General features: G+C 27.6%; 1 protein-coding gene across 7 annotated transcripts in view; it reads left to right on the plus strand.

Annotated features, from left to right (window-relative positions):
- LOC123300715 (protein unc-13 homolog B) overlaps positions 1-27345 on the plus strand; it is a 367411-nt gene that overhangs the window by 320644 nt on the left and 19422 nt on the right. For 3 of the 7 annotated variants that reach the window (XM_044883344.1, XM_044883338.1, XM_044883341.1), the window contains 5 exons: positions 983-991; positions 5871-5945; positions 13968-14187; positions 16927-17047; positions 22566-22672. In XM_044883344.1, the coding sequence (XP_044739279.1) occupies positions 983-991; positions 5871-5945; positions 13968-14187; positions 16927-17047; positions 22566-22672 (532 nt within the window). Of the gene's footprint in view, positions 1-982; positions 992-5870; positions 5946-13967; positions 14188-16926; positions 17048-22565; positions 22673-25366; positions 25474-27345 lie in introns of all 7 variants that reach the window. The other 4 variants (XM_044883340.1, XM_044883342.1, XM_044883339.1 and 1 more) reach the window with 3 other exon arrangements.

Raw genomic sequence — 27345 nt, forward strand, 5'->3', positions numbered from 1 at the left:
ACTCTGGCTAATAACTCGTTTTAAAGTTAACCAATCAAAAACTAATTCAAACAAAAGTTGCAGAATTGTATGGGGGACATCATGTTCTGACGTCAGATTGGACCTTGCTCTTCGGGTAGCAATAATAGTCAATCTAGATCCTAAAATAGAAATTGATTCTCATAAAAAACGAACATTCTTTTCGAAAATCGTTAACTTTCGGAGGAAATGTGAAAGAATATATCCTAGCTTAAGAAAAATTAGTTAGACAAAAGTTATCAAAGACAATAAAAGTCATTCGTCTGTGTTAATAACTTTTAAGCCCCGAAAAATTTCCAAGATCATTTGAAAATCAAGGTCAAATGAACTTGAAACTGCAATCTCAGATCATGGGCACAGGCGCATTTACTATATATTGTCCTTGACAACTTTTTGTTAAGGCATTTTCTATAACTAGCGTGTTTTCATTCGATTAAATGTATTAATGACATATTTTTAAACCGCATTTTCACCGAAAGCTAACAGGTTTCGAAAAAATAAGGAGGAATAACTTTTAGGGTCTAAATTGGCAATTAAAGCTACCCGGAGAACTAGGCCCAGAAAATGATGGCCATCATCAAACTCTACAACTTTTGTTAAAGTTATTCTTTGATTGGTTTACTACAAAACGAATTAAAATTACGTCCGAAAAAATTGATAAACCATGATGGTACCAAATAAAAGCTTGATAGCAGATTGATAATTCTATCAAATACCACTTGGATAGCTCGAGTTTCTCGTTTTTTTTTTGTACAATTGTCTCTCTCGGACTATATTGTCTATTATATTAGAATTATGATGAAAAAAAAAAAGAAAAAGTTTTTCCCTTGTTATCAGCATCTGACATTTTCATATTATTATTATTTATGATCCTATGTTGTGTTACTAATGGATACGTGTTGTCTGTTTTCTCTCTGTCTGTTGTTTATTTGATGGTATGATCCGCTCACCATGGCCTCACCAGGTGCTCAAGGTACTGAATATCATTTCTCTTCTCAGCATAACAAAAAAATAAATAAATAAAACACATTTTAAGTTGAATGCATTTATTTTATTTATTGTATATGAGCATTTTGTTATTTGTTTTGGTTTGATTCTTGGCTTAAGGATGTACGAGCGCCATGGCAATTTTGGATAAAAGGCTTGATTTCGTTTGTATATGAAGTTGTTCTAAGTCAAAATCAATTCTGAAAATTTTAGATGGGAGGGAGGGATAGCTCGATGATTTAAATAAATAAATGACATCATTTATTTATAAAATAAATTTATTTATAAAATAAATAAAGTAAACATATTTAACATTGGTTTTAAGGGAAAACGGTAGATGGGTGATATTTTTCATAGATTTCTCCAAAATTCCAACCACAAGTTTAAACATGTCCTGGCGATCGTACTACCTTAAAAGTGTTTGCAAAGCATGTTGTACATTTTGATTTGAATCTTGGCTAACTTAATTTTTTTGTAGCTTGTTATTTTTGAGAATGTTTGCATGTAAAAATTTTATATTAATTGAGTTTCTTGCATGGTTCATTTTGCTTACCGATTGAAAATTTTTTTACCAATTTACAGTTTTCGACATGGTCTTTTCGAATTACTAAGAAAATAAAGGATAAAGGATATTGTCTTTTCAATTCTTAGATTTAAGTTCTTTGGATTTTAAAAACCACAAATAAAATAGATTTTTTAGTTAACACCATTGTTTTCGCCGGTTAAAATTAGCTAAAAATATTAATTTGGAAAAAAATGATGGCAAAAAAATGCTTGAATAAAAAGCATTAAATACAATATTATTACCATTCTTTCATTGTGCTTGTGATTCAATAATACATAATTCATAACGAAAGGGGCATAGTTCCCACCAGGTGTTCCACGACACCTCTCGTTCTCTTTTTTTTTTTCAAATGGATCATCATATTATTTTTTTTGCAGATTTTAAAAGTACTTGATCTTTATCTATGGGTAATTCATTTTATCATATGATCTATATTTTTCGAGATGTAACATCGTGAAGATTTCGAATTTAAGCTCTGCGTGAAACTTTTTATGGTTTTATCATTCATCGCTCTATAATATACTTCCTATGTTTTTATTTTACGCTAGTCCGACACTGGATTTTATGATTAAAGTTGTTTTATTATTACACGACAATTATGCAATGTGCAATTAAGGAGTTCCCACTCAACACAAAAAAACTAGCTTTTTATGTTTTTTTACTGTAATTACAAAACAGAAATCGTGATCATAAAAATAAAAAAACTATGACACTTTTTTTTAATTAAAATAACTTTTCGGGTAAAAACGAAATAAAGCCATTGAAATAACAAAAAAAAAAAGTCAGCGCATTATAGGTCTAGGGCCAGGCATAAAATTTGGAAGTAATTTCAGTTTTTGACCGTAAACGAGCGTAGCAGTCTAGACAGAGGCGTGGATGGAGCTCAATTTTAGTGAATTCTTTAAAAAAATACGGTAAAAGTGCACAAACTTTTACAAAAAAATTGTGATGATTTGATACAAAGAGAGAACGAGAGAACGAGAGGTGTCGTGAACCACCCGGTAGGAACCATGTTTCTTTCATTATAAATTATGCACAATTGAATAAAAAGCACAATGAAGAAATGGTAGTAAAAAAAGTATTTAGTAATTTTTTTTCAAATTTTTGTTGATCAAGTATTGAAAATCGACAACTTTCATAGAGCTTCAAGTACCACGCTTGGCTCTTGACCGAATAGCATTACATTTATATGTATTTTTATAGTGTTATTAAATTAAATATAATTAAAACCTCAAAGCTTTTTCATGTAATTGCGTTTGTATATATATATTTTTTTTTTTTGGTTTTAGCTACTGACTTTTTTTCCGCCTTCATAAATTATATTTTTTTGCCATTCTCTAATGGTGTTTAATATACTGGTTTGTGTCTCCAATATTTTTGGTCGGTAATAAAGAGCACTACATATATTTTCATATAAAAATGGATATAATAAATATAATTTTTATAGTATCATATTTTGAATTAGATTGAATCATAAATTTTTTACTTGGATTAACTGCATACTAATAAATATCTTTATTTAATGTGGTTTTAATTTCAAAAAGAATTTATTCCTGAAAGATTTTATAAGGTTTTTTTTTCGATAATAACATTTTTTATGCCTTATACATTATGGGTTTCGAGTTGCCAGCAGCTCCATGGATCCTAAAATTATTGAAATCCAAGAATTTAACGAACTGATATATCGAAAAATATAAATTGTACGTTCAAACGAATACTTTTTATGTAATTTTTGAGCCTAAATTACCCATTTTTTAAAGAGTATACCTCTTAGAAAAATCGTAAAAATTCGAAGAACAAATTTTGTGCCCAATTTTGACCAAAAAATCGTTTAAAGCTAATTTGAACCCGGCGAAAACCATGGTGTTGATAAAAAATCGACCTGATTTATAATTATCATGATATCAGCCATCACATGGCTTTAATTCGAAATTTTTCTTCAGATCCAATAACTTTTGAATAATCCATACATAATTTATTTCATCAGTAATTCGAAAGGAATCCTCTTTTTCTGATAAAATTCGCATGCTGCATGAATTTATTTATAAAATTTTGAACAAATTTTGCATCATTTTTTATTATCAAAGACTTATTTCATTTTTTCCAAGCTTAGAAAATCACAATTTCTAACCAACAAAATAATTAATTTTAAAAAGCTTATTATCTTCGCTAAGAATTAAAAATATTTTGCAGTAAACACAAAATAAAAAAACAACTTTAGCAGTTTTTATTTTTAGTCACGTACAGAGAGTTGTGTAAATATTGAAGGAATATTAAGCATATTTAAAAATATGTATCTATATATAGATGAAATTCGACGTTTTTTGGTTCCTTCCAATATTTTTACAAACTATTTTGTATTTTATTTAGCATTTAGAATCTAAAATATTTTTTCATACACTGTAAAAAATATTAATGCATCAGGTTTATTTTTTTCTCAAATAGTAAGTAAAATTCTTTCTGAATCAACTTTTTGGATCAACAGCAGCTTTCTTGCTTTTTACTCACTTTTGTATTTATTAATTCTAATTAAATCATTTTTTTAATTAGTATACTCCAGGTGCTAGCAGAAGTTCTGTAGATATTGAAGGTTTTACTCAAGATATAGGAAATATTCTGTGTTTTGATCAGGTGATTCTGAAATAATCAAATAGATCAAAGAACATAGAAAATGACGTAAATCTCGAGTAAAACATTCAACATACACATGAAATTTTGCTAGCGCTTGCACTAGTTTTAGGTATAAAAAAATTAATAATCGCTTATTTTTTTAGTTTAATAGTTTCTACACAATTAAAATTATTTTACGATTAAATAGTACGAGGTCTAAGCTAGAAACACAGATTAAACCGATGAGAAAACATCAAATTTTGTTATGATAAAACAAGAAAAATCATACCAAAGTTATGTTTTCTTTCGGTATGAATCGAATTTCTATCTTTGACCTTCGCAGTTTGTAAATATTGAATTTTGTAAATATTTTTTTAAAGTAGGTTTTTTATGAAATTTAAAATTATTTAATATTTTTTTTCGAATTAATTATTATCTATTGTACATGTATTTCACATATTAAGTACCAAAAAAGAATATTTTAATTGGTCGAACTGTGCAAACTTGACCCCAAATGTTCTCGAAATGACAGGAAACATCTCAAAATGAATGGAATATATCCGGATAAGAATATCGTTTTGTTCCTAATAAATGAATTTTATTAATTTATACAAATAATTTTTTCTTGTATCTTCTTTAAATTTGTGCACACAGTCACTGGAACACTTTGTACAAAGACGACTTTTATGCAGAACCAAATTGAATTATTATACATATTTATTTTATTTCAAAAGTTTGACCAAATTCTCCATGGTCTTCACCTACAGTGCAACCTTAATATAACGAACCTCAATATAACGAATTCCTCGATTTAACAAATTTTTCGCAATCCCCTTGAATTGTCCATAAGAGTCAATATAAAATATACCTCTACATTTCGAATATTTTTTGCGAACAGTCTCTTTATAACGAATTTTCAACTATAATAAAAAATTTAAATACCTCTAAATAACGAAATTCGTCAATTCAAAACCTTTATATAACGTATAAAGTCCCACTAATATATGACAGTTAGTATGCTCCATAGGATGTAATTCATGTCGCGAGAGGTTCCGACACTTTTTTCCTCTTTATAACGAATTTTAGACCAACTTAACCTCAATATAACAAACCTCAGTTTAATGAATTACTTGATATAACGAATATTTACTGGTTCCCTTCAGATTTGTTATATCGAGGTTGCACTGTATATGTATTTTCTATGTTTTTAGCATCATTTTCTAGGGAAATTGTACTAAATTTTTTTTTAATTGATTCCACGTAAATTAAATTTGATGAATGAAATAATTTTTTTTGGTACTTAATTATATCGAAATCCAATTTCAAAATTTATATTTAATAATACTTTATACGAATTGCAAACTTCACCCGAGGTTAGGCTATCAATTATTAAATGACCATTTTGATTAATTTTCCAGCTTTTCTGTACATACAAGTGATCATATTAGAGTTCATAAACGTAAAATAATTTTTGAAATTGGAAAAAAATTTTGATTTCTTTATAATTCAATTATTTTTTACCACAAAATATTTGAATTATTTCAAGTTTTTATTTTATTGTATTTGCAAAAATTTATTTAATCAAAAATTTTTTTCTACTTTGAAGTAAATTTACTAAAAAGGTAGAAAAAAATATATTTTTCAGTTTTCAAAATCAAATATTAATCTATATTTTGTGTACTTCATTTAGACAATGGCTGCAACAAAACGGAATGCTGGATTAACATCGGCTGTTCCTAGGGCTACTCTGAACGATGAAGAATTGGTAAGTTGGATAATAATTAAATTTAATATATAATATGACTTATATATGTCTAAATAGTAAACAAACGCGTTAATGGTCTAAAAACATTATTTGAAAGATCCAAAATTATTGTATCAAAAACAATTTAATGATTAGAGACAGTTTATAAATGCACCTTTGTTCCAACGAAAAATAAAATCAGTGGTGGGACTCCCGGTAAAAGATAGTCGAGGGATTCCCGGTAGAAAGTATGTTCTTCTTGATATAATTGATTTATTTTTTTTTATTTTAATAATTTAAAATTTAAAAAAAGATCTATTGATGTAGTGAATTTTGACCTGACAACTTTCCACATGAAGAACGGGCACCCTGACCACAAGACCTCATTGATTTTTTTTCTAGCTCCCAACTTATGGTACCAGCGTTCCATAATTGATACGTTTTCAAGTTATTTGACCTTTTATTTCCAAAAAATAGGTTTTATGCCATGAAATGTCACTAGTCGTTGGGATTTTAGTAAGATTTCTCTATAATCACGAGGACTACGTTTTAAAAGCCAATTTGTAGCCTTCTTTATTAAACTATTTTGATGCAGATTGCTTTAAGCACATGTCAGACAAAAATAACAAACTTTTCCTACATGGTTGTTTCAATTCTTTTGATCTTTAACGTACAAGAATTGCATATTAATTATTTAAAAATAAAAAACACAAATCTAGTTCAATTAAAACCAAATTTGATTATGATAGTTGATTAACTTTTGATATGCATAAACTAAATAAAATATTTTCGATTCGATTCCATCGAAAATGTTTGTTCTAATTTTCAAAACTAAAACATAAAATCTAATTTGTTACAATACAAAATATACAAAACCATTCTCAAAATAAACCACAAGCAATTTATATTTTAATATGATGATGCACATTTTCGGTACAATATTTCATTTTATACCCTACGATTAACACCAAAACACGAATTTGGTATACTAGTTACAAAAAAAAAAACCCACAAATGATTATTCTATGACGGTAAATTGATTTTGCATGCCAACTCTCAATCTACACAATATTATTCTTTTAAAGAGATATGCAAGGATTTAATAATATCAGGGATTTCAATAAAACTTTATAAATAAATTTATTCATTAACAAAGTTTCCAAAAATCACAAAATATTCCTAGGTCATCGGACTTTTTATTATTATTTTATCGCTCAAAGTTGGCTGAAAAAATGATGAATCATATAGGTTATCCTTTTCAATTGATATTTCTATATCAAAAAATCTATAGAGTGTGATAAAAAAACTATCTAAAATATTTAGACAATCTTGTAGTTTATAATAATACCATAAAAATATAAGGTTGTCGATGATATCAAAACAAAATTTTAATTTAATTATGAGTTCATCGAAGATCCATCATTTGATGAACAGAGACGATTATAGTTATAGTATTGATGATTGAAGAGCGATATCTATATTAACAAATTTATAAGCATCACTTACACACAATATTTTATATATTTGGCATTACCAAAAGCCAAAAATAACACATTATTTGACTACAAAGCATGTATTTGGTTTGTATGTATGTAGCGTGCAATAAACCAAAACTTTTTTACATTACTGTAGGTTTACAATCATTCAAATGTAACTGACACTACACACAACAGGAAGTCGCGTTCTAGAGTGTTTTAAACTTCGAATTTAGAAGGTATGAGTCTTGATCTATTCAGCAATTCAATTAATTCTAGTTTCGGACGTTTATGTTTGATATGATGACTAAATTCGTACTCGGATAGTTAGTATATTACAGCATATAATATTGTATTCGTAATTTCCCTAAAGCTAGTTTAATTAACTCAGGGAAAAGCACACTTTTCATTCTTGTCTATTAAAACAATACATATGAGACACACTATATAGCTCTATAGCGTTACTATAGTCGAGCTTTCGAAGAGCAAACAAACATTCATAGAGCCTAACTACAGCTCTCTAGGTTTTATAAATGAAAATATCCTTGATTATGTAATAATCTAGATAAATTTTATATTATTATTCTATATATACATACAAGATGAATCAGTAGCAACTATACCAAGTACAGGAATATTGATTTTTAACATATAGTACAGGAGATGAAACGGTGTAAGATTAAACTTCACTCATCTGATATCCAGATGAGACTTTCATAAAAAGTATGTCTCATTTGGTTATCAGAAGGTCGATCTTACACCATCTTAGACTCATTTTAACCAAGATACATTAAGCTCAAAGCTGAGAGAATTAATTGCTCGAGTATCTTGTATATACTGAGAAATCTATCGTAATATCATTCTTTTGAAAGCCATAACAATGCGATGATTACTTTAGGATTTTTAAACTTTCTCAGAAAGTTTTTTTTAAATTAAAATTATATTTATCATTCTTTCTGGATCACACTGTAGATGTGTATGTATGTATATATATTTGATTAGATTATAAATAAATGAATTTTATTATTTAATTCAATGAAATGAAATGAAATTCAAATTCAATCAATATTTCTATCTTTAATAATTATTAATGAAATGAAATAAAAGAACAGAACATGTTTATAAATAAACAAATTTACTACGATGCCATAGACAGACAGACATACACATAAAGCAGTCAAACTTATACACTCCTTTTCTTGATTCGGTCACAAATTGTGATGAGTACTGTTAGCCGTAAGCTTTTGTTCATGAATACATGATTTTTTGCCGGTTTTGTCTGAAAAACAATGAAGTTTTTGTGATTCTTTTTCTGATTTAATCGAATCATAGAACATAATTTTGAAGCACTGTGTATAAGTATTTATCAATATGATATTATATTTTCAAATTGATGATTTATTTGACATAAAATTATAATTTTATATCAAATGAGATTTATTTTATGCATTAAAATTTAAATGATTTTATCATCAAAAATTACATTACATTATAAACATTTATTATATCATCCAATCCATATATAACACTTGCATTTATTAGATAGGGTGGCCCTCTCACTATATCGAAGAGTTTAAGAACAACTCGAATGTTGAATTGACCATATTACCCGTAAAAAAGTAAAACTACTTCACTTTTCTATTCGTGAAGTAAGAATTCTTCATCTGAAGTGATAAAAAAAAATGTAATCCGATCCCCTATTCCCTATGTATAGACAACCTGGATATGAGAATCCCAATGTTGCTTGATAACTAACTTTCCAATGTGCAAAAATTAATGGCTTTATAAATTTTCCCGAACAAAATACCTGTGATAATTAGTTATGGAGGGACCATCTGTACATATGAGTACTATTATAATAAACCAATTATATTTTGCAATAATAATTTTCTTAATATTTGTTTTTCAAATTTATTGTAAAATATATAATTTATTGTTATTGTTTTGAATTTTAAATAGATACCTATACGATAAATTATTTATATTTTAAATTTAATTACAGTCAAACTGTTTTAAAATTCACATTTTTAAATTCCAATAAGATCAAATCAAATTTGCCTGTGTTATCAAAAAAATCGAATTTTTGAACTTCATGACGTCATCAGAATCCAAAAAATTTAATTTTGCTCTATCACATCCGAATTTTATCAAATTTTGATAAACCAAGTATGTAATCCAACTAAATTTAGGTCATACTTTTCAAATTTGTGATTAAAATTAACCTAGCTCTGATACGTTTGAAGAATGTGGAGTTCTGGTCCCGGAATTAAGCATATAAGTCATAGCTAGCGAAAAACTGAAAGCGCAGCTGAAAAGAACGCCCCAAATTAGTGGGTTTCAAAAAAAGTTTCAATCAGGTCGGATTTAATTTGCCTGTGTTATAACCTTTTTTTCAATTTTCCCTAATATTTTCTTTAAATAAGTAATAGCCTGTGAAATTATCTAACACTGTCTCAAATCATGGATCGATCTATCGACATGACTCAATTAGTTACTTTCTCGTAAATAAATGTATAAATAAATGATGTTACAGTTTCAATATCAGTATAAACAGTTTTCACTGTAACTATTTGATAACAATATACATATAATATTATTAATTATTATAGTAAATATTTATTTAGACAACACAATTTCAAAATATTTTTTTATTTATTTTTAAATTTAATTAAAAACCGAACTGAATGCATATTAATTTTATTAAAAATTATTATTGTTATTTGTTTAATAATAATAATAATATATTTTGATATATCATAATTCAATATTGTATAATCACGGCCCATAATTCAAAACTCGATTTATAAAAAATTTGATTGGCTCCTAAAACACTAAATTTATATCCTAAGAGCTTTCTTGAAAATAAAACGTAAGAAAGTAATTTTTAGAACTATTTTTCATAAAATATGTAAAAAAATATGAACAATTTGTCATGAAAAAAAATGGGTTTTTTTCTCTTATCTTAAATAGAATTTTTCCACCTACTTTCCGTCCATAATTTTCCACCTTATTTACATAATATTATGTAAATTGGCAGCAAATAAAAACAAATTTAATAATAGGTAATACAAGAAATAAAAAGAAATTATTTGAATTTCATTTATATAACAGACAGTCATGTTGTTGTTATGTTGGTTGAGGTTGACACATTTTTATATTATTTTTATTTAAAACATAGGCAGCAAATCAATTTTTCTATTTACTTCATTTCAAACTAGAAATAAACAAACCAAGTCATAGTGGACATGACCTTTGGACGCCGTGTTGTTAAAATGTAAAATAATCTAATTAGGGTACAACATTTTCTTCCTTCCAAAATCAAATTTTTCAACTTTATGACGTCATCCGAATCGAAAAAATTTCATTTTGCTTTATCAAATCCAAATTTTATCCAATTTTGATAAACCAAGTATGTAATCCTACTAAATTTGGGTCATAATTTTCAAATTTCTGGCCAAAATTAGCCTAGCTATAATAGGTTTCAAGAATGTGGAGGCCTGGTCCCAGAATCAAGCATATAAGTGATACCTAGCGAAAGCTGGCATTGCAGCTGAAAAGAATGACCCAAAATTAGTGGGTTACAAAAAAAATTCCAATAAGATCGGATCGAATTTGCCTATGCTATCAAAAAAATCAAATTTTTGAACTTTATGACGTCATCAAAATCGAAAAAATTTAATTTTGCTCTATCACAGCCAAATTTTATCCAATTTTGATAAACCAAGTATGTAATCCTACTAAATTTTGGTCATACTTTTCAAATTTTTTATCAAAATTAACCTAGCGTTAATAGGTTTCAAGAATGTAGAGTCTTGGTCCCGGAATTAAGTACATTAGTGATAGCTAGTAAAAAACTGGCATCACAGCTGAAAAGAATGACCCAAAATTAGTGGGTTTCAAAAAAAATTCCAATAAGATCGGATCAAATTTGCCTATGCTATCAAAAAAATCAAATTTTTTAACTTTATGACGTCATCAAAATCCAAAAAATTTAATTTTGCTCTATCACAGCCAAATTTTATCCAATTTTGGCAAACCAAGTATGTAATCCTACTAAATTTGGGTCATAATTTTCAAATTTCTGGTCAAAATTAGTCTAGCTATAATAGGTTTCAAGAATGTGGAGGCCTGGTCCCAGAATCAAGCATATAAGTGATACCTATCGAAAAACTGGCATCGCAACTGAAAAGAATGACCCAAAATTAGTGGGTTACAAAAAAAATTCCAATAAAATCGGATTAAATTTGCCTATGCTATCAAAAAAAACGAATTTTTTAACTTCATGACGTCATCAGAATCCAAAAAATTAAATTTTACTCTATCACATCTAAATTTTATCCAATTTTGATAAACCAAGTATGTAATCCTACTAAATTTGGGCCATAGTTTTCAAATTTTTGATCAAAATTAACCTAGCTATAGTAGATTTCAAAATATGGAGTTCTGGTCCTGGAATTAAGCACATAAGTGATAGCTAGTGAAAAACTATCCATCCTGTATAAGTTCCTGGTCGAGCCCAAATATATATTTTTATTTTCGGGTTGAATACAATAATTTTATATTTAAAAAACTCAAAGACATAAAACAAATATCAATTTCAAAAATGGATAATGATGGATATAACTGCAGAGCGCACATTGGAATAATAGATTAATTATGCAATGCGCATTTAAATATAAAATTTCATTTATTATTTTCTTACCATCCGCATAAGACAAATAAATTGGAAAACTTACATCGTCGTTCGATCTAGATAATTTTTTGCAATAACTATTATTTTTCTATTTTTCATTGTATAATAATACAATTTCCACATTGTTCGCAAATCAATAAACATTTTCTAAATGGATTTCATTTCTTCTACTTGTTACTTTATAAACTCTAAGCTATAGAATAAAACTTCCTTTTTTTAACACATTTTTAATGTATTATTGCATGCAAAACATAAGTAAATATAATTTATACAGAGTGTCCGGTAACTTGTTGCTCAAACTTTTTAAGTGTATTCCTTTCTCAATGTTAATTTGAAAATCCTTTACATACTTTTTTGTCTAAAATTTAAAACACTCCTCCAATATAGTATAAATTTGTCGTACTATTTGTCTAAGGACCATCATCACTATTAGAATTTATTGTTACTGAATAATTTTCAAGAACTCGTCCAACGAGACCCCGTTCAAAGAAGTACACAAAACAAAAATTCCCATATTTATCCAAAATTTGATTAAAACTGTAGGAACTTTCAACCTAAATTTGTCCTAGAAATACTCTCTTAAGGTAGTACTATCGGTAATAGACTTTGCATTTAGAATTTAATGAAACTTGGTATAGTTGTTCATTATTATATCATAATTAACCAGATAAATTTTTAGGGGCCTTCAGAGAACTGAAAAAAAGATATTTTAAAGATATTTTAACATTGATCCTTATGGGAAATCACAGATTTAATTTTATTTCACAAAACTGGAAGTTCTGATTTTCAGTTCTCTGAAGGCCCCTAAAAATTTAACTGGTTAATTATGATATAATAATGAACAACTATGCCAAGTTTCATTAAATTCTAAATGCAAAGTCTATTACCGATAGTACTACCTTAAGAGAGTATTTCTAGGACAAATTTAGGTTGAAAGTTCCTGCAGTTTTTAATCAAATTTAACTGGTTAAATTTTTAGGGGCCTTCAGAGAACTGAAAATCAGAACTTCCAGTTTTGTGAAATAAAATTAAATCTGTGATTTCCCATAAGGATCAATGTTAAAATATCTTTAAAATATCTTTTTTCACTTCTCTGAAGGGCCCTAAAAATTTAACTGGTTAATTATGATATAATAATGGACAACTATGCCAAGTATCATTAAATTCTGAATGCAAAGTCTATTACCGATAGTACTACCTTAAAACTTGTGCATCAATTTACCAGGCCATCTTGTATATATAACTACAATTTTAAATTGAATCTCATATGGCTATATTTTAACTGAAATATATGAAAATCCCATGTGACAGACATTAGTCTAAGACTTAGTCTCTTATATCCCAAGTGAATATATTTTAAAGATGAAATATATGCACGGTTAAACAATATATAGTAAGATTTTGAAAGATTCTATGTATGCAGAAAAGAAAGAATTTCTCGAAAATCACTCGCTGATTCTTCATTTATTTATACTCATTTATTTATTTCCAATTTTTAATAAATTAATGAATCTAGGAAGGAAAATGCATAATAAAACTCCATAGAAATGTTCATCTTACTGCTATCTTTGACTGTTGGAGATTTAGACAGATATATCAGAGGTTTTAGGTTTACCAAACATGTGCCCTTGATTTGAAATAATCACCGAATGAGTATATTTACATAAAAGATATAAATTTCGAAATAATTTGTTTACTATATAGACATTTAAGTCGAAAATGGTCTCAGATATACGGAAAAAATATGCTTTTTTTAACGAAAGCAAAATATTATCATAAAACTATAATTTCTGATATCTGGGTCGAAAATAATTATAAATAATAATACGATTGAAAATAATTTTTTCTTTTTTGTTCTAATTTTTCTTCGTCTAGAAAATGCATGTTTATAAGAAAACGTTGCAAGCATTAATTTATCCAATATCAAGTACAACACCGCATAATTTTGTTATGTGGACGGCAACATCACCCACATACTGTTACGAATGTGAAGGATTGTTATGGGGTATTGCACGGCAAGGAGTTCGTTGTACAGAGTGTGCGGTCAAATGTCATGAAAAATGTAAAGATCTATTGAATGCTGATTGTTTACAACGTAAGTATGAATTTTTTTTTTCATAGTTTTTTTAAGATTCTTCCATTCAAAACACTGTATTCAAACTAACATCAAAGAAAAGTTTAAAAAGCTACCTCAACCCAAGCAAAATTCCGGAATTAATTGTGATAGCCGTGGCTGCAAACAAGCTAGGGTAATAATATAATGTCAATAGTAATTTACTTTATTTTTATTTATAGACAACTTTATTACAGATATGATTGGCAAATTGCATAATAAAATAAATTTAATGTTAAAATTCGCTAATCGGCTTTTTCCTAATCAGTACATTTTTAGAGAAATAATATATATGATCTTGTCAATTAAGTTACTCTCTAAAAAATTTCCTTCCAACAAATTTTCCCCTAATCCAAGCACTCGTTAGTTCAAAACTTGTAATTTCCAAAAAAAAAATAGCCCTGTGAAGGTTTTTTTTTCGATTGCAAGAATTTTAATAGAAAAAGGACTAAAAAATCTTTTAAAACCAATTGGGGAAGGTAAACAAAGGTTGATTTACGATAGAATAAAATAAATAGACAAATCACAGTGACTAAACACGCCTTAAAATAAAATAAAAATTTTAACATGGGAAAAAAAAAAGAAATTGTCAAAAATTGTGTTCAAATTTTATGTGAAATACGTGGCCTAATAAAATAATATGAAACAATGAATAATAATAACACATTGTTTCCTGATATCGTTAATAAAAATATTTCCAATATTTTGCACGTTATATACGATCTAAATACAAACGGGTTGTATTTTTAAGAACTGTACATACGCTTTTAATTTGTCATGTACATATTTAATACACACAGAAGTTGATATTGAGGATAAGTTAATGAATTCGATGTATTAATAATTAGATAAAGACTTAATTTATTGTTTGTAATTTTGGGAATACTTTTCGATTAAGGACAGTTAAAGTGATTCGGTTGTTTGAACAATTACGGTGAATGTTTATTTCTTTTGCGATAAATGATAGTTCCAAACGACTTTAAAGGTTATCATATCTGGTTATTGATACATCACATCAAAATCCTATAAACAGAGTACAAAAATACAATCTGTAGGTAAAATTCTTCCGACGAAAATGTAGCATATAAAAATGTAATAAATTTTTCGCCCCGAAAAAAAAATGTATATAACAAAATATAACTACAGGAAGAATTATATTTGTGTTTCTCTCGTTCCTGTGTGTTCCTTGCTATACGACTATGAGTTAGCTAACTGTTCGTTGGTAAGCGTCAAGTAAAAAACGAACGTAGATAGTCGAAGAAGAATATTCTTGTTTCTGCTGTATCTATCTCTATGTGTGTACAACAAAATATATAAAAATTTATTTGAAATAGGTACAAAACCGGATTTAAAAACCAATAAATATTAGAAAAGATACTTTATGTATGTATAATGCAGAGAAGAGCTCTGGTAAAACCGTATTGTATAGCTAGAACTACCTATAAGCAATCTTTAAAAGTCAGCAGTACTATATTATTATGTATTTTTAGTAGGTTATACAAAGAGGATGTTTTAAATAATGGTCTAAGAGCCAGTCTACCGGAAAAACGACTCATATTTTACAATCTGTAGACCAAGAGCCACCCAGTAGGGAATATTCATGAAATTTTTGAAGTAAAAACGTTCTATATTGGCGTCAGACGATTAATAGCTGCGCCCCGCGGGGTTACCCACGATTAAAAGATAGTGGTGTTACACGTGATTAAAAGAGATTTTGAGAGTTTCTAAAGATCACGAATTTTTACAAAACCCATTAAAAAACACGGTTCCTGTGTACTATCCCATAGGAACCGTGCATTTTTCCGGGATAAAAATTACCCTATATCATTTTCTGACTCCTTAACTATCACTACCTATTCAAAAAATTGAATCTGGGGTTTTGTCTAAAGTCAACATTCTTTTTAGCTCCGTCTTAAATAGAACAAAATAAGCCACACCTACACGTCACTATCTTACGGCCTAATAAATAATATATTATTTGTAATTCTAACAAGGCTTAAAAAAAAACAACTAGAAAACTAAGTTAATGGATTCTATCCTACACATGCTGTTACATTTCAATCAAAACCACAAACCAAACTTTTAATTATAAAAAAAAAAATCGTGGAAAATAGAGGGAAAACTACATCAGGCAACTAAGTGATTAGTTATTTTTTTGTTTTGGTTTTTTTTTACATACTTTTAGTTTGTTTTATAAAAAGTTGGTAATTGAAATAAAAAAATAGTACTAAATTAAAATACATTGACATGAATTATCAGGTCGTTGTTAGCCGAAAGATTCGTTAATTAGACGAACATATTTTTTCGAGTATTTTGGCTACTTTCTTTTTATTTATAGGCAATTTTATTACAGATATGATAAACAAATTACATATTCAACAAAATTAAATCTTTGTATTGTTTCCTTAGTCTGTTTTTTTCCTAATCGGTACAAATTTAGACCATGAGTCTATTTTTCGTCATTTGCCAGCTCGATAAGCTTTACGAAAATCGCATATAGGCAGGAAATAAGATAAAATACAACAACCAAAAAGACATATATTACTTTTTCGACTGTCGAAAATAAATTAAATTTCCAAAATAGATGTACAAGATAAAAATAGTTTTGAAACGAAATTAATTGCCAAAATTCCAGGATTCCTTCCTCCTTCTCTTGGGTAACTTGATTAGGCGTAATAATTAATTATCGAAATTCAACAAAATCTTTTTTTTTAATTCTAGGAGCTGCTGAGAAGAGTTCGAAACATGGTGCCGAAGATAAAGCGAACAGTATTATAACAGCAATGAAAGAACGTATGAAACAGCGTGAACGTGAAAAACCAGAAATATTCGAGCTTATCAGGTAAATTAATGTTTATATTTAAAAAAATATTTTTATCAAACTATTTTTATTTTTATTTTACGATAAATAAATAATATCTATAGCATTTTTTCATTTATTGCAAGAATATTCCATTTTTTTTGTTTTGTAGAGTTAATATTTGTTTTTTCTTATATTCGATATCGAAAAAATGCACATATCGTTTTTATTAATTAAAAAAAAAAACGATAAAAAATGCTTTAATTTTAGAATTCATTCGTTTCTATTTTTTCAAAAAGTTAGAGAAAATTTTATCGAGGTCTATGGCCACGATACTTTTTGACAACTTACAAAGGACAGGTTAGGTTATATTGGCTGTCCACGAAGGACACACTTAGGCTATAGAGCCCGTTGTGATACCATATATGTGTTTTACCACCTTTTCGTTGATAATTTCATTTAGGAGCTCCTCATTTTCAGAGGCTGAGTGCAGCTCCTTCATGCATATACCATGCACTACACCAGCATATATCTATTAATTATATTAATTTTTTTGCGACGGCGGGAATCGCTACCCTAAGCATACCACAGACGGAATAGGTTACGCCTTAACCAACTGAGCTTATAGGGCGACCTAACCTAACCCAACCTAACCTACAAAGCACAGAAATTTGAAACTAGGGCTGGATTAATCATTACACAGATTATACAACTGCCTAGAAGCCTCGCATCGGGTTGGGACCGCGGGGAAAAGTGATAGAGTTCATTTTCTAGTATTTTCGTTATTCCACCCCCTCCCCTTTTGAAAGATTCCCGTCCACGGGCCTGTTTATATCATTGAGACCACTTTTAGTCTAGGTGAGAATTATTTACCTTCTATTCAAACAACGTAATAATTTATTTACCTAAAAACGATTACCTTTTAGTTATACAAACTTTACTAGATAGAGGTACATCAAAATATTACGACTTTGAGGACGTTTCTAGGAAAATATACTTTGTGTGTCGTTCGTACTGATGCATGAGCAGTTGTTGATGCATATACATAGCATAAAGCGTAAGCTCATACAGCTTGAGGTGATTTATATAAACGTTTTATCATATTTTCATATGAATTGTGCAGTAATATTTCCGACAATTTATTAAAAGGTGGTTCTTTTAACATCCTCTGCCTGCAAAGATTATCATATTATGTATAATTATCTTGAATGTCCTAATAACGCCACATCAAGTATGCATCATTATTTAAACTAGTCTCCATTTTTTCAAATTCATGCTAAATCTGACATATATGATCATCGCGAAAGTTTTGATTTGTGGATGAATGGATGTTTGTTTGTTACTCAATCAAGCCAGAACGAATCTGGATGAAATTTGGTCCAGAGATAGATTATAGTCTGGAATATCACATAAGCTTTTTATCCTGGTAAAATCTATGGTTCCCGTGGGGTAGATTTGTTTCGATTTTTCATAGAGCAAATCATTGATTTTTTGCATAGTGGCAGTTTAGGGGTCAGAAAATGACTTAGGCTCGGAAAAATGCACGGTTCCTATAGGATAGCATACAGGAACTTACACAGTAACGATGAAAATTCTGAAAATCTCTTTTTATCGCGGGTAATATCACTCTCTTTTAATCGCGGGTAACACCGTGAAGCGCAGATAGTCATAAATTTTTAGATTTAGGCATAAATAAACTTTTCAACGGGTTTTTTCTCATAATCTAGTTAAAAATCATATTCATATGTTTCCATAATTTAACACACACAATATTAGAGTCTTTTTCTCCGTGAGTAGGTTTTTTTCACTCAAAAAAAGAAAAATGTAATTTATCATATTTTTTTTATTATTATTATTATATTATTACCTACATATTTTAAAATTATTTTTATCAAGGGGTGCTTGCGGGGTGCGTTAAATAAGGGGGTAATAATTAAATTTGTTATCGTTATATGATGTGTAGTTTGGCTGGCGCTGAATGAATATGAATTTATTTGATAATCTTATCAAATTTGTCAATCAATTTTTTCCATGATAAATATCATTTATTTTAAATTTATATAATCATCAAGTATTGAAAAGTTTATATGTTATTGGAAAATTTTATTTATTAAACCATGAAAATTCTAATAATTTTAAAAATATTATTCAAATCGAACTTAAATTGCGACTGCTAGAGAGTTTTAGGATCGATGAATATTTGAAGAAATTTTTTTTTAAATTTCATCATCAGTACAAAAGCAATAGCTTCATTTCTGCTTTCGGCAATTCGCTAAAAGATAAAAACCGGTATTCAATCTCGTTTTTTATTAACAACTAATTAAATACGAATTTAATATTTTAATCAAAGTTTGATTGATTTTTCTTGAAGTAATACAAGTAGGTAATGAAAAATTTTACGAGGAATTTTCTTTTGTAGTTTTCACTTGTAAAACATATTACGTCGTACATTGTAAAGAAAATATTATTATGTTATTTTAATGAGCTGTAAGTAGATGATGTTTTTTTCTAAAATATAAAATAATTTTAAACGACATTATAGTCCCGAAGCCCATCGACAAAAATTTTCATTGATAAAATACTCCTCTTAAAATTGTATTGCAGGTGGCTTAATTATCCTTAGCCAACAACTTTTTATATCGACGAAAATTTGTGGATCATTCTGTTTCACGTTACTTGGAAACTTTTTGATCGCCCTTACAGGCTTTAATCTTCCTTATGGACTAAAGAGGGAATATATGGTATATCCCACTCCTTCATTTGTTAATCCATTAAGTAGATATTTGAGTAACAATCGCAAAAATTGTTTTGTACGAAATTGTATTAAAGGAGATAGTTTGTTTTCCGATAATTTAAAAATTCCGATTTTATGCAATTCGGAATTGTTGCACAACGAACCTCCCTTTTTATCCAGTTCCGGACAAAACTATTTTGGCATTTTTTTTAGAAAAAAAACGGCTCTTCGTTAAATGAGAATGACAATGAGAGCCACTGACACGAGAGTTGTCACAGTTTTCTAGGAGTATAGTTGTCAATGAAAATCTATGGTGATGGGCACCAGGTCTATATAAAATGGTACAGCTTTACAACGACTTTTTAATTAAAGTTTACGATCAAAAGCTTTTATACAAAATACAAATTTTTTATTATATCATCGTCCAATAATGTTTTTAAATTTTCTTTTCTTCTCCTGTTTCTAATAATCTTGCTGTTTTTCCGAGAAAAGTCTAGGGCCAAGTGAAGTATTTGACAGTTATTTAAGATTGACTCACCCCGGTGAAAATTTTTATTTACGGATGCTTCTCTTTTTGTAACAACGGAAAATTTTTCAATCAGATTCAAAAATTTAATTTTGTATATGAAATCTTTATCATAATCGAGTAACATGAGCTGTATTTTATGAGATTCTTTCGAAAATTACAATAATGTAACCCAAGAAAAAAGAATAATTCTGTCACAATTCTCTTTTTTTTTTTGCTCCAGAAGAGAGAGGAAATTTTTTTTTCGCAGAAAAAACCTTGTACTTTATAACATTTAGTGGTATATTTTATTCCATCATGCCAATACAAAACTCCTAGAAAACTATGTAATTCGAGGGAATATTCGACAAGAAAGAATACGCAAAAAAAATTGAATTTTATTCAACAACTAACACAAAAAAAAACTTTAACTCACAAGCTGATAAAAGTTATATATGCATGGTCTTTAATGCGAAATTGAAAACCAACATCGAAAAAAAAAACTATTTTTGTATTCTTATTGTGATTAGAGTGGGTGTACATACATACGATGGGGGTGGGAATGGGTTGAATGGCTTTACATACATACATATACAGACTAACTAAACTAAACAAGTTATATAAGAAAAGTTTTTCATTTTACAAAACTTGATCTGTTGTTTTGTTAAACTGCATATATGTAGAATTTAGAGAGCAGATATAAGTAGAGAGAAAAACATGGAAAAATATGGATGGAAAATTGTGAAAATATATTTACAAATATAAATACATACAGACATACATGCATAAATAGACTTATGAATGGGGATACAAATATTTTTGGTTGTTATATGATAAGAAAAATGCATCTTATATAGAATTTATTGATTACAGTTAAACCTCTTTATATTGTATGTTATACAGTCGAAAATCCGTATTCAGAAGATCCACAAGATTTATATTGCTCAATCTCGTTTGTGTATTATCTTGAGCGGACTAAATAGAAACTTGTTGGGGGTTGAAATTGATTTCTTTATAATTTTATAATAAAAATTAATAAGAAAATGTCTATTTTCACTACTTGATAAACGAAAACTTAGTTCCTACCGGGGTGTCCAAAGTTTTATCAAGTTGGAAATTATGTGAAAATATTTATTAGTGTGGCCTTGAATAACAATATATCCATAAAATATCGATAGTCAAACAATTTCTCTTCTCTCTCTCAAACTATTCTTCTACTGCACCAACTGCCTTAAAAAGTGCATTAAAGTGTAATGCGTTGACACAACTACCATGTTGACAACGAATTTATAAAAAGTTTGATGTAATACAAACAATAATGATGCAAAACTTTAAACGATTACAACACATAACGCATAACGCTTGTGTTGACGGAATATTATATGATGAGTTCTTTGTGTGAGTCTAAATCTCAAGTCTGAGTTAGTTTATTATTCATCATTGTGGAAAAATATATTTTCACAAAACATCAACGCGTCAGAAACACATCACTTAGTTCGATAATGATGTTGTATTTGCACATAAATACTAGGATTGCCATCACCTTGTGAAAATTTTAAAATAAGCTTTGAAAACTCGAACAAATGTTTATACTTATTTTCAATCTTAGTTCGTGGAAATATTCAATAGGTGGCTCTGATTTATGATGAAGACACCCCCCTCATATTTTCGTTATTTATAGGAATATCGATTTGAAATTTTGCACAGTCATAGAAGCTGATGGGTCACGTTTTTAACCGAAGATATTTAACCGAAATCGGAACTTTAAACTTAGCCTACCACAAATTGACAAATAGGGTCGATTCTTAATATTTTGCCTAGAAATTATTAGTAAAAGTTGCTTAGAATATTTTTTATCTTTCGACACACTGTACATTAACAAAATAGAAAAAATTTGGAAATTATTGATCGATTTGTCACACGTCAATTTTAATTTGAAAAAAAATGGAATATTCTTACAAAATGTAGAGGTTTTTATAAATAATAATAAAATAAATTTTATTTTATTTAAAAATATTTCAATACTTCACGTTGATGCTCTAAATTGAAAAAAAGTTTATAAATAATTTTTTAATAATGATTGAAATATTTTTAAATTAAAAATATTTATAAATAAATAATTAAATTTTTTACAGTAATTTTATTTTTAATTTTGGTTTATTTTTTTAAATGTTTTTATGTCGTTATTTTACAAAAAAAAATGTTTCAAAAAATTAATTTAAAACAAAATAAATTTTGAAACATTTTATCAAGTGTGAGTGTGTGGTCAATTTTAACTTTAAAAAAGAAAAATTACCCCAAAAATCCAACTAAAAATCTAGGTCAGTGTTTGGTGTTGAAGATAAAAGTCATGCTGGCCATATGAAAGCTGTGAAGCAGAGTGTGCTTGACGGCACATCCAAGTGGTCCGCCAAAATCGCCATTACAGGTTTGTTTATAAATCACAGAAATCGAACACAAAAACAAAAAAATGGCGATTGTAATACTGCGCGCAGAACTCAATATAATATAATATTAAATATATATATGTGTCAATATTTTTAAATGTGTGTAATTTTATTTATTTATTTATTTTTGGTTTATTAATTTTTCTGGTTTTTTGTGTGTCCGTTATGTTTGGGTTTTTTATTTATTTTGTTTTTTATTTTTTTATTTTTATGGATTTATATTTGCCTAATATTTTTCAAGAGAGTATTTTTGTATTTACAATTTACAAAATGTAAAATCATATTTTTTTAATTCAAAAGAACAACTTTTTCAAATAACTTGTTGCAAACTATCTCTAAGCCACTTGTGCTACATTTATGTAATGTATATTGCCTATACATCGATTGTTATTTGAAAAATGGGTACTGATTTTAAAAATTGATATAAATCATCTCATTTTTATAAGTAATTTACGTAAGACCTTAAACTTAACAAGAGATCTTCCAAAAAAAATTAAATTTCATTGAAATGCGGCATTATTTCAGAGTTTTACGAGAACCGAAGAACATTGAAATGATAGAAATATGATTTTACAGGAAAATTGATGTTTGAATGTTTCAGCTCGGCTAATAAAATACTGCATTTGTATATCATAAAATTTTCCAAAAAAAACATTTCCTTACTCCTTTTATCCGAAGAAATTTTACAATTTATAAACCCAAACGAAAAAATCACTGATATATTAAATATTAAATAATCATAAAATACAGTTGTGGTTTTGTTTTAAATAATAAAATAAATTTAATTCAAAAATAACTTCGAACAAAATGAATTAATTATTTTATAAATTATTAAACTTTCATTTAACAAGAATTTCTTCCCCACATTCGAATTACAAAACCATAACCAATGGCCTATTTTTGATTGTACATACATGTATGGGCTATAAATAAATCCATAATTAATTATTTACGAATCATAGACTAGAAAGTACAGGAACATTCGTTCCAAAACACTTGGGTTGAATTGATTTGAAGAAATATTTTCGGAGTCTGTATTGCCATCAAAATTTATTACTTGCGCACAAATATCGCACAATTCAATTGATTTTTTCCAAAGAATCTTAATTTATTCATGATATATTATTTATTGATAATTTTAAAGACTCGAATCACCCGGTAAGCAGGTAGTATAGTATGCATATTAAATATTTAACCAATAAAACCGCACATCCATTAGGGGCGATAATGAATATATTTTATCAGTTAAAAGAGATAAAATATCGCACATATAATTTCACTTACCATACCTTCCACTTATTATTATCAGTCTCTACTTCAATTTGTACATTCTCAATATTCATTAAACTTTTTTTTTCGATGATCAATGTTCGGAAAACCTATAAAATGAAAATTCTTTTAGATTTATTCGTTCTCAAATTATATCAATAAACAATTTTTGATGAATATGATTCTTTGATGACTAATCCGTAATCTTTTTTCTGTATCAATTATTTTCGAAACAGGTTCGAAAGTTTTGGATGTTAATATTTTTTGCTTAGATCCTTACTCCCGTGATGAGAGAAATTTTCACAAATTTCTGCTCATAACACGAGTGCGAACGGGTTAAGAATTTTCCGGGACACTCTGAAAAAGAACGTTGATAACTGTCTTTCGAATTTCTATCTTTAATTTATTTATATAATAAAATTTTTTATTTTCGTGTTGAATACAAAAGTGCTTCCTGACGAGAAAGTTTTAAAATTTCTTTTATTTTTATTCTTTTTCAAATTATATCAATAAAAAAAGCTTATATTTTTTAAGTAGATTATAAAATAACTTAAATTTAAACTTTTTGATATTGACATTTTTATGGCGAAGCTTTTAACATTTTAATATCGAATATTTTCTTAACAATAAACCCATAAATACTTCTTTTAAAAGAAGAAAATTTTATTACATTCGTAATTTTACTTCATTACTTTTTTATTAAATGAAAAGAATGTATAAAAAAAATTGGAAATTAATCTTGATATTCTCATCAATTTATATTCGAATTTATTAAATAAGGTCATCGAATTATTTATTTTCTTCTTATTGGCATGTGTTGGAATTGACAATGGTACAAAAAGTACAGATTTTAATTTCATTTAAAAATATTTTTATGTTAGACAAATTTAATAATTTATTTTTGAAGCCTCTGTAAAAGTTTTTACAGTGGCTTCAAATCAAACCATCATTAATTCAACAACAAGTGTATTTTTATAAAATTATAAAAAATTTTATGAAGTGATTTCCGAAAGTCAAGTTTTAAGGGATCTAATATAAATTTTAGATATCCTCGTGAGCAAATTTTTAAAAAGAATACAAAGAAGTGGAAATTATTTCGTTTGGGTTATACTTAAAATAAATTCCAACCTAATCATTATTCCTTCCTTGATAAATCCTATCCAAAAAAAAAAAAACTAGTTTAAAATTTGCAGTGTTCACATAAATTCTTGTTCCAGAATCGAGCCAAAAAAAACAAAAAAATTGAATCCCCCCATTTTAAAATTAAGAATATTTTTATTATTTTTTTTTAATTTTTGATTTAATTAATTTTTGTGTAATTTTTTGAATGCGATGTTGTATTTGGTGTGTATCTTGTTATTGTTTCCGGTCCGTGACCACTTCCGCGTCCCGCCTCGTTCGCACAGAACAACCTTTTCAGTGGACCCAGACACTCATATTGATTCAATTGAACAAGCTGAGGAAATCAATATTGAAGGGACCTCAAAATGGTCTTGCAAGATCGCTATTACAGGTATCGTCGCAAGCTGCATTCTAATGGGGCAATAATATTTACTTATTTTTTACAACAAATATTTTTAATAACATAATTTTTTTTAATCACAAATTGTTCTCACCATGTTTTTTAAAACCACCAGAATTTTTTATTCAACATAGTACAAAGTGTTCCAGTTGGAAGTATAAACTTAAAAATACTGGAACATCCTGTAATATGTTGTTAATTTTTTTTATACAAGTACAAGAAATAAAAATGTAAAAATAGTATGAAAAACTATGATTGCATTCGTTTAATGTGTAATCTCGAGTTTTAAGAAAATGTTGCAAGTAATTTCCTAGTTAAAAGTCCGAAGAACATATATAAAATAATAAAATGGACTTGGAAATGATCGTAAATATTCGTAGATCGTAGTTTTTATGATCGAATAAAAAAGTTAGTTCAGTTTCTTAAACAGTTTTTACATTTTTCTTTTTTATAATCTTGTACAATAAATCTTAAAATCGTAACGATTTTACACCACAAACATATTTTAAATGTAAACACTAAATTTTTAAAATACCAAACACACACACAAAACACTATCACCCACTCTATTAAAACACAAACACACACACCACACACACGTACATTCCCACACCCTCACATATGTTCTTCTTGTTAAGTATATTTATATGCTCTCAGAAAATGCATATACTCGTTAAAAAACACGAATTTTTCTTCTAACAATCACATAAATTGCACGAATCAAATAAAGTTTTTTTTTTATTTATAAAAATCAATACACAATTTGTTATGGTCGATGTATGAAAACGCTCATTTTACGAAAAAAAACAACCATAATATTGTAATCGTCGAAATATTTTCATGGTGTTTTCATTAATTTTTTGAAAACTATTTGATTTGGATACAAATCGAAATGAGAAATATTACTATAACGAAAAAAACAGGTTACCATTAAAACCTATTGTGGTCGTTTTAGTTCGTTACATGAGTGTTTTCGTTCTTTTCGCCTAACATATAATCACGATAATGTAAAAAAAAAAAAAAGCAAAAAAAGCACAAATCATGTTTTTTCTACTTAAAAAAGCAGCACTTTGAAAAAATATTTCAAGAATAATAAACAGCGAACAAACACTTTCACTAATTTATTTTTTACTTAATGCTTTTCTCGTATAAATTTACACAAATTTTAAATAATTTAAGAAAAAATCTTTCTTTTTTTTGTATAAAAGAAAATATTTACAGGCTTTTAAGGTGAAGAAAAAAAAGTTCTTCAAAAGGTAGATTTATAAAAAACATATATTTTTTTAATTTCTTTTCATGTTTATATTAGTCTCTAATCTTAAAGTCAAAGCTCATATGAGTTTTAAAATCAGTGTCAATTAAAAAAAAACTGGGATGCAGATCTTCCAAAAATAGCTTTAAAAAAAATCATATTTAAAAATTAATTTCAGCTAATTATCAGATCTTTTTTAAATTGAAGTATGGAGTATTGTTAGAAATCTTCCAGGACGTTACCAAAAAAATGAGTGTATGAAAATATTTGAGGCTGATCATTCAAATTTTCAAGATGGATTCATTGGAAAACTAGACGAAAATTAAGAGTAAAATTTTTTCATATATATTTTCCAAAAAGAAAACATAAAAAAAACTTTGGTTTTTGTCGTTTTTTCGATATTTTTAGAACATTTCTTTACAGTCACGTCTTACAAATTGCCTAGATTACGATATTTTTAGAACATTTTCTTATATTTATGTCATACAAATTGCCTAGTTGACTAATTGACTATTCACTTAATGTGTTTTTCAATCACTTACCTTTTAGGATCTAAATTAACTAATAAATCAACCCACAGAAATGGGGCCAAAGTGATGTGAGAAAACGAT

The sequence above is a fragment of the Chrysoperla carnea genome, chromosome 5 (genome assembly GCF_905475395.1).
Source record: "Chrysoperla carnea chromosome 5, inChrCarn1.1, whole genome shotgun sequence".
Lineage (NCBI taxonomy): Eukaryota > Metazoa > Arthropoda > Insecta > Neuroptera > Chrysopidae > Chrysoperla > Chrysoperla carnea.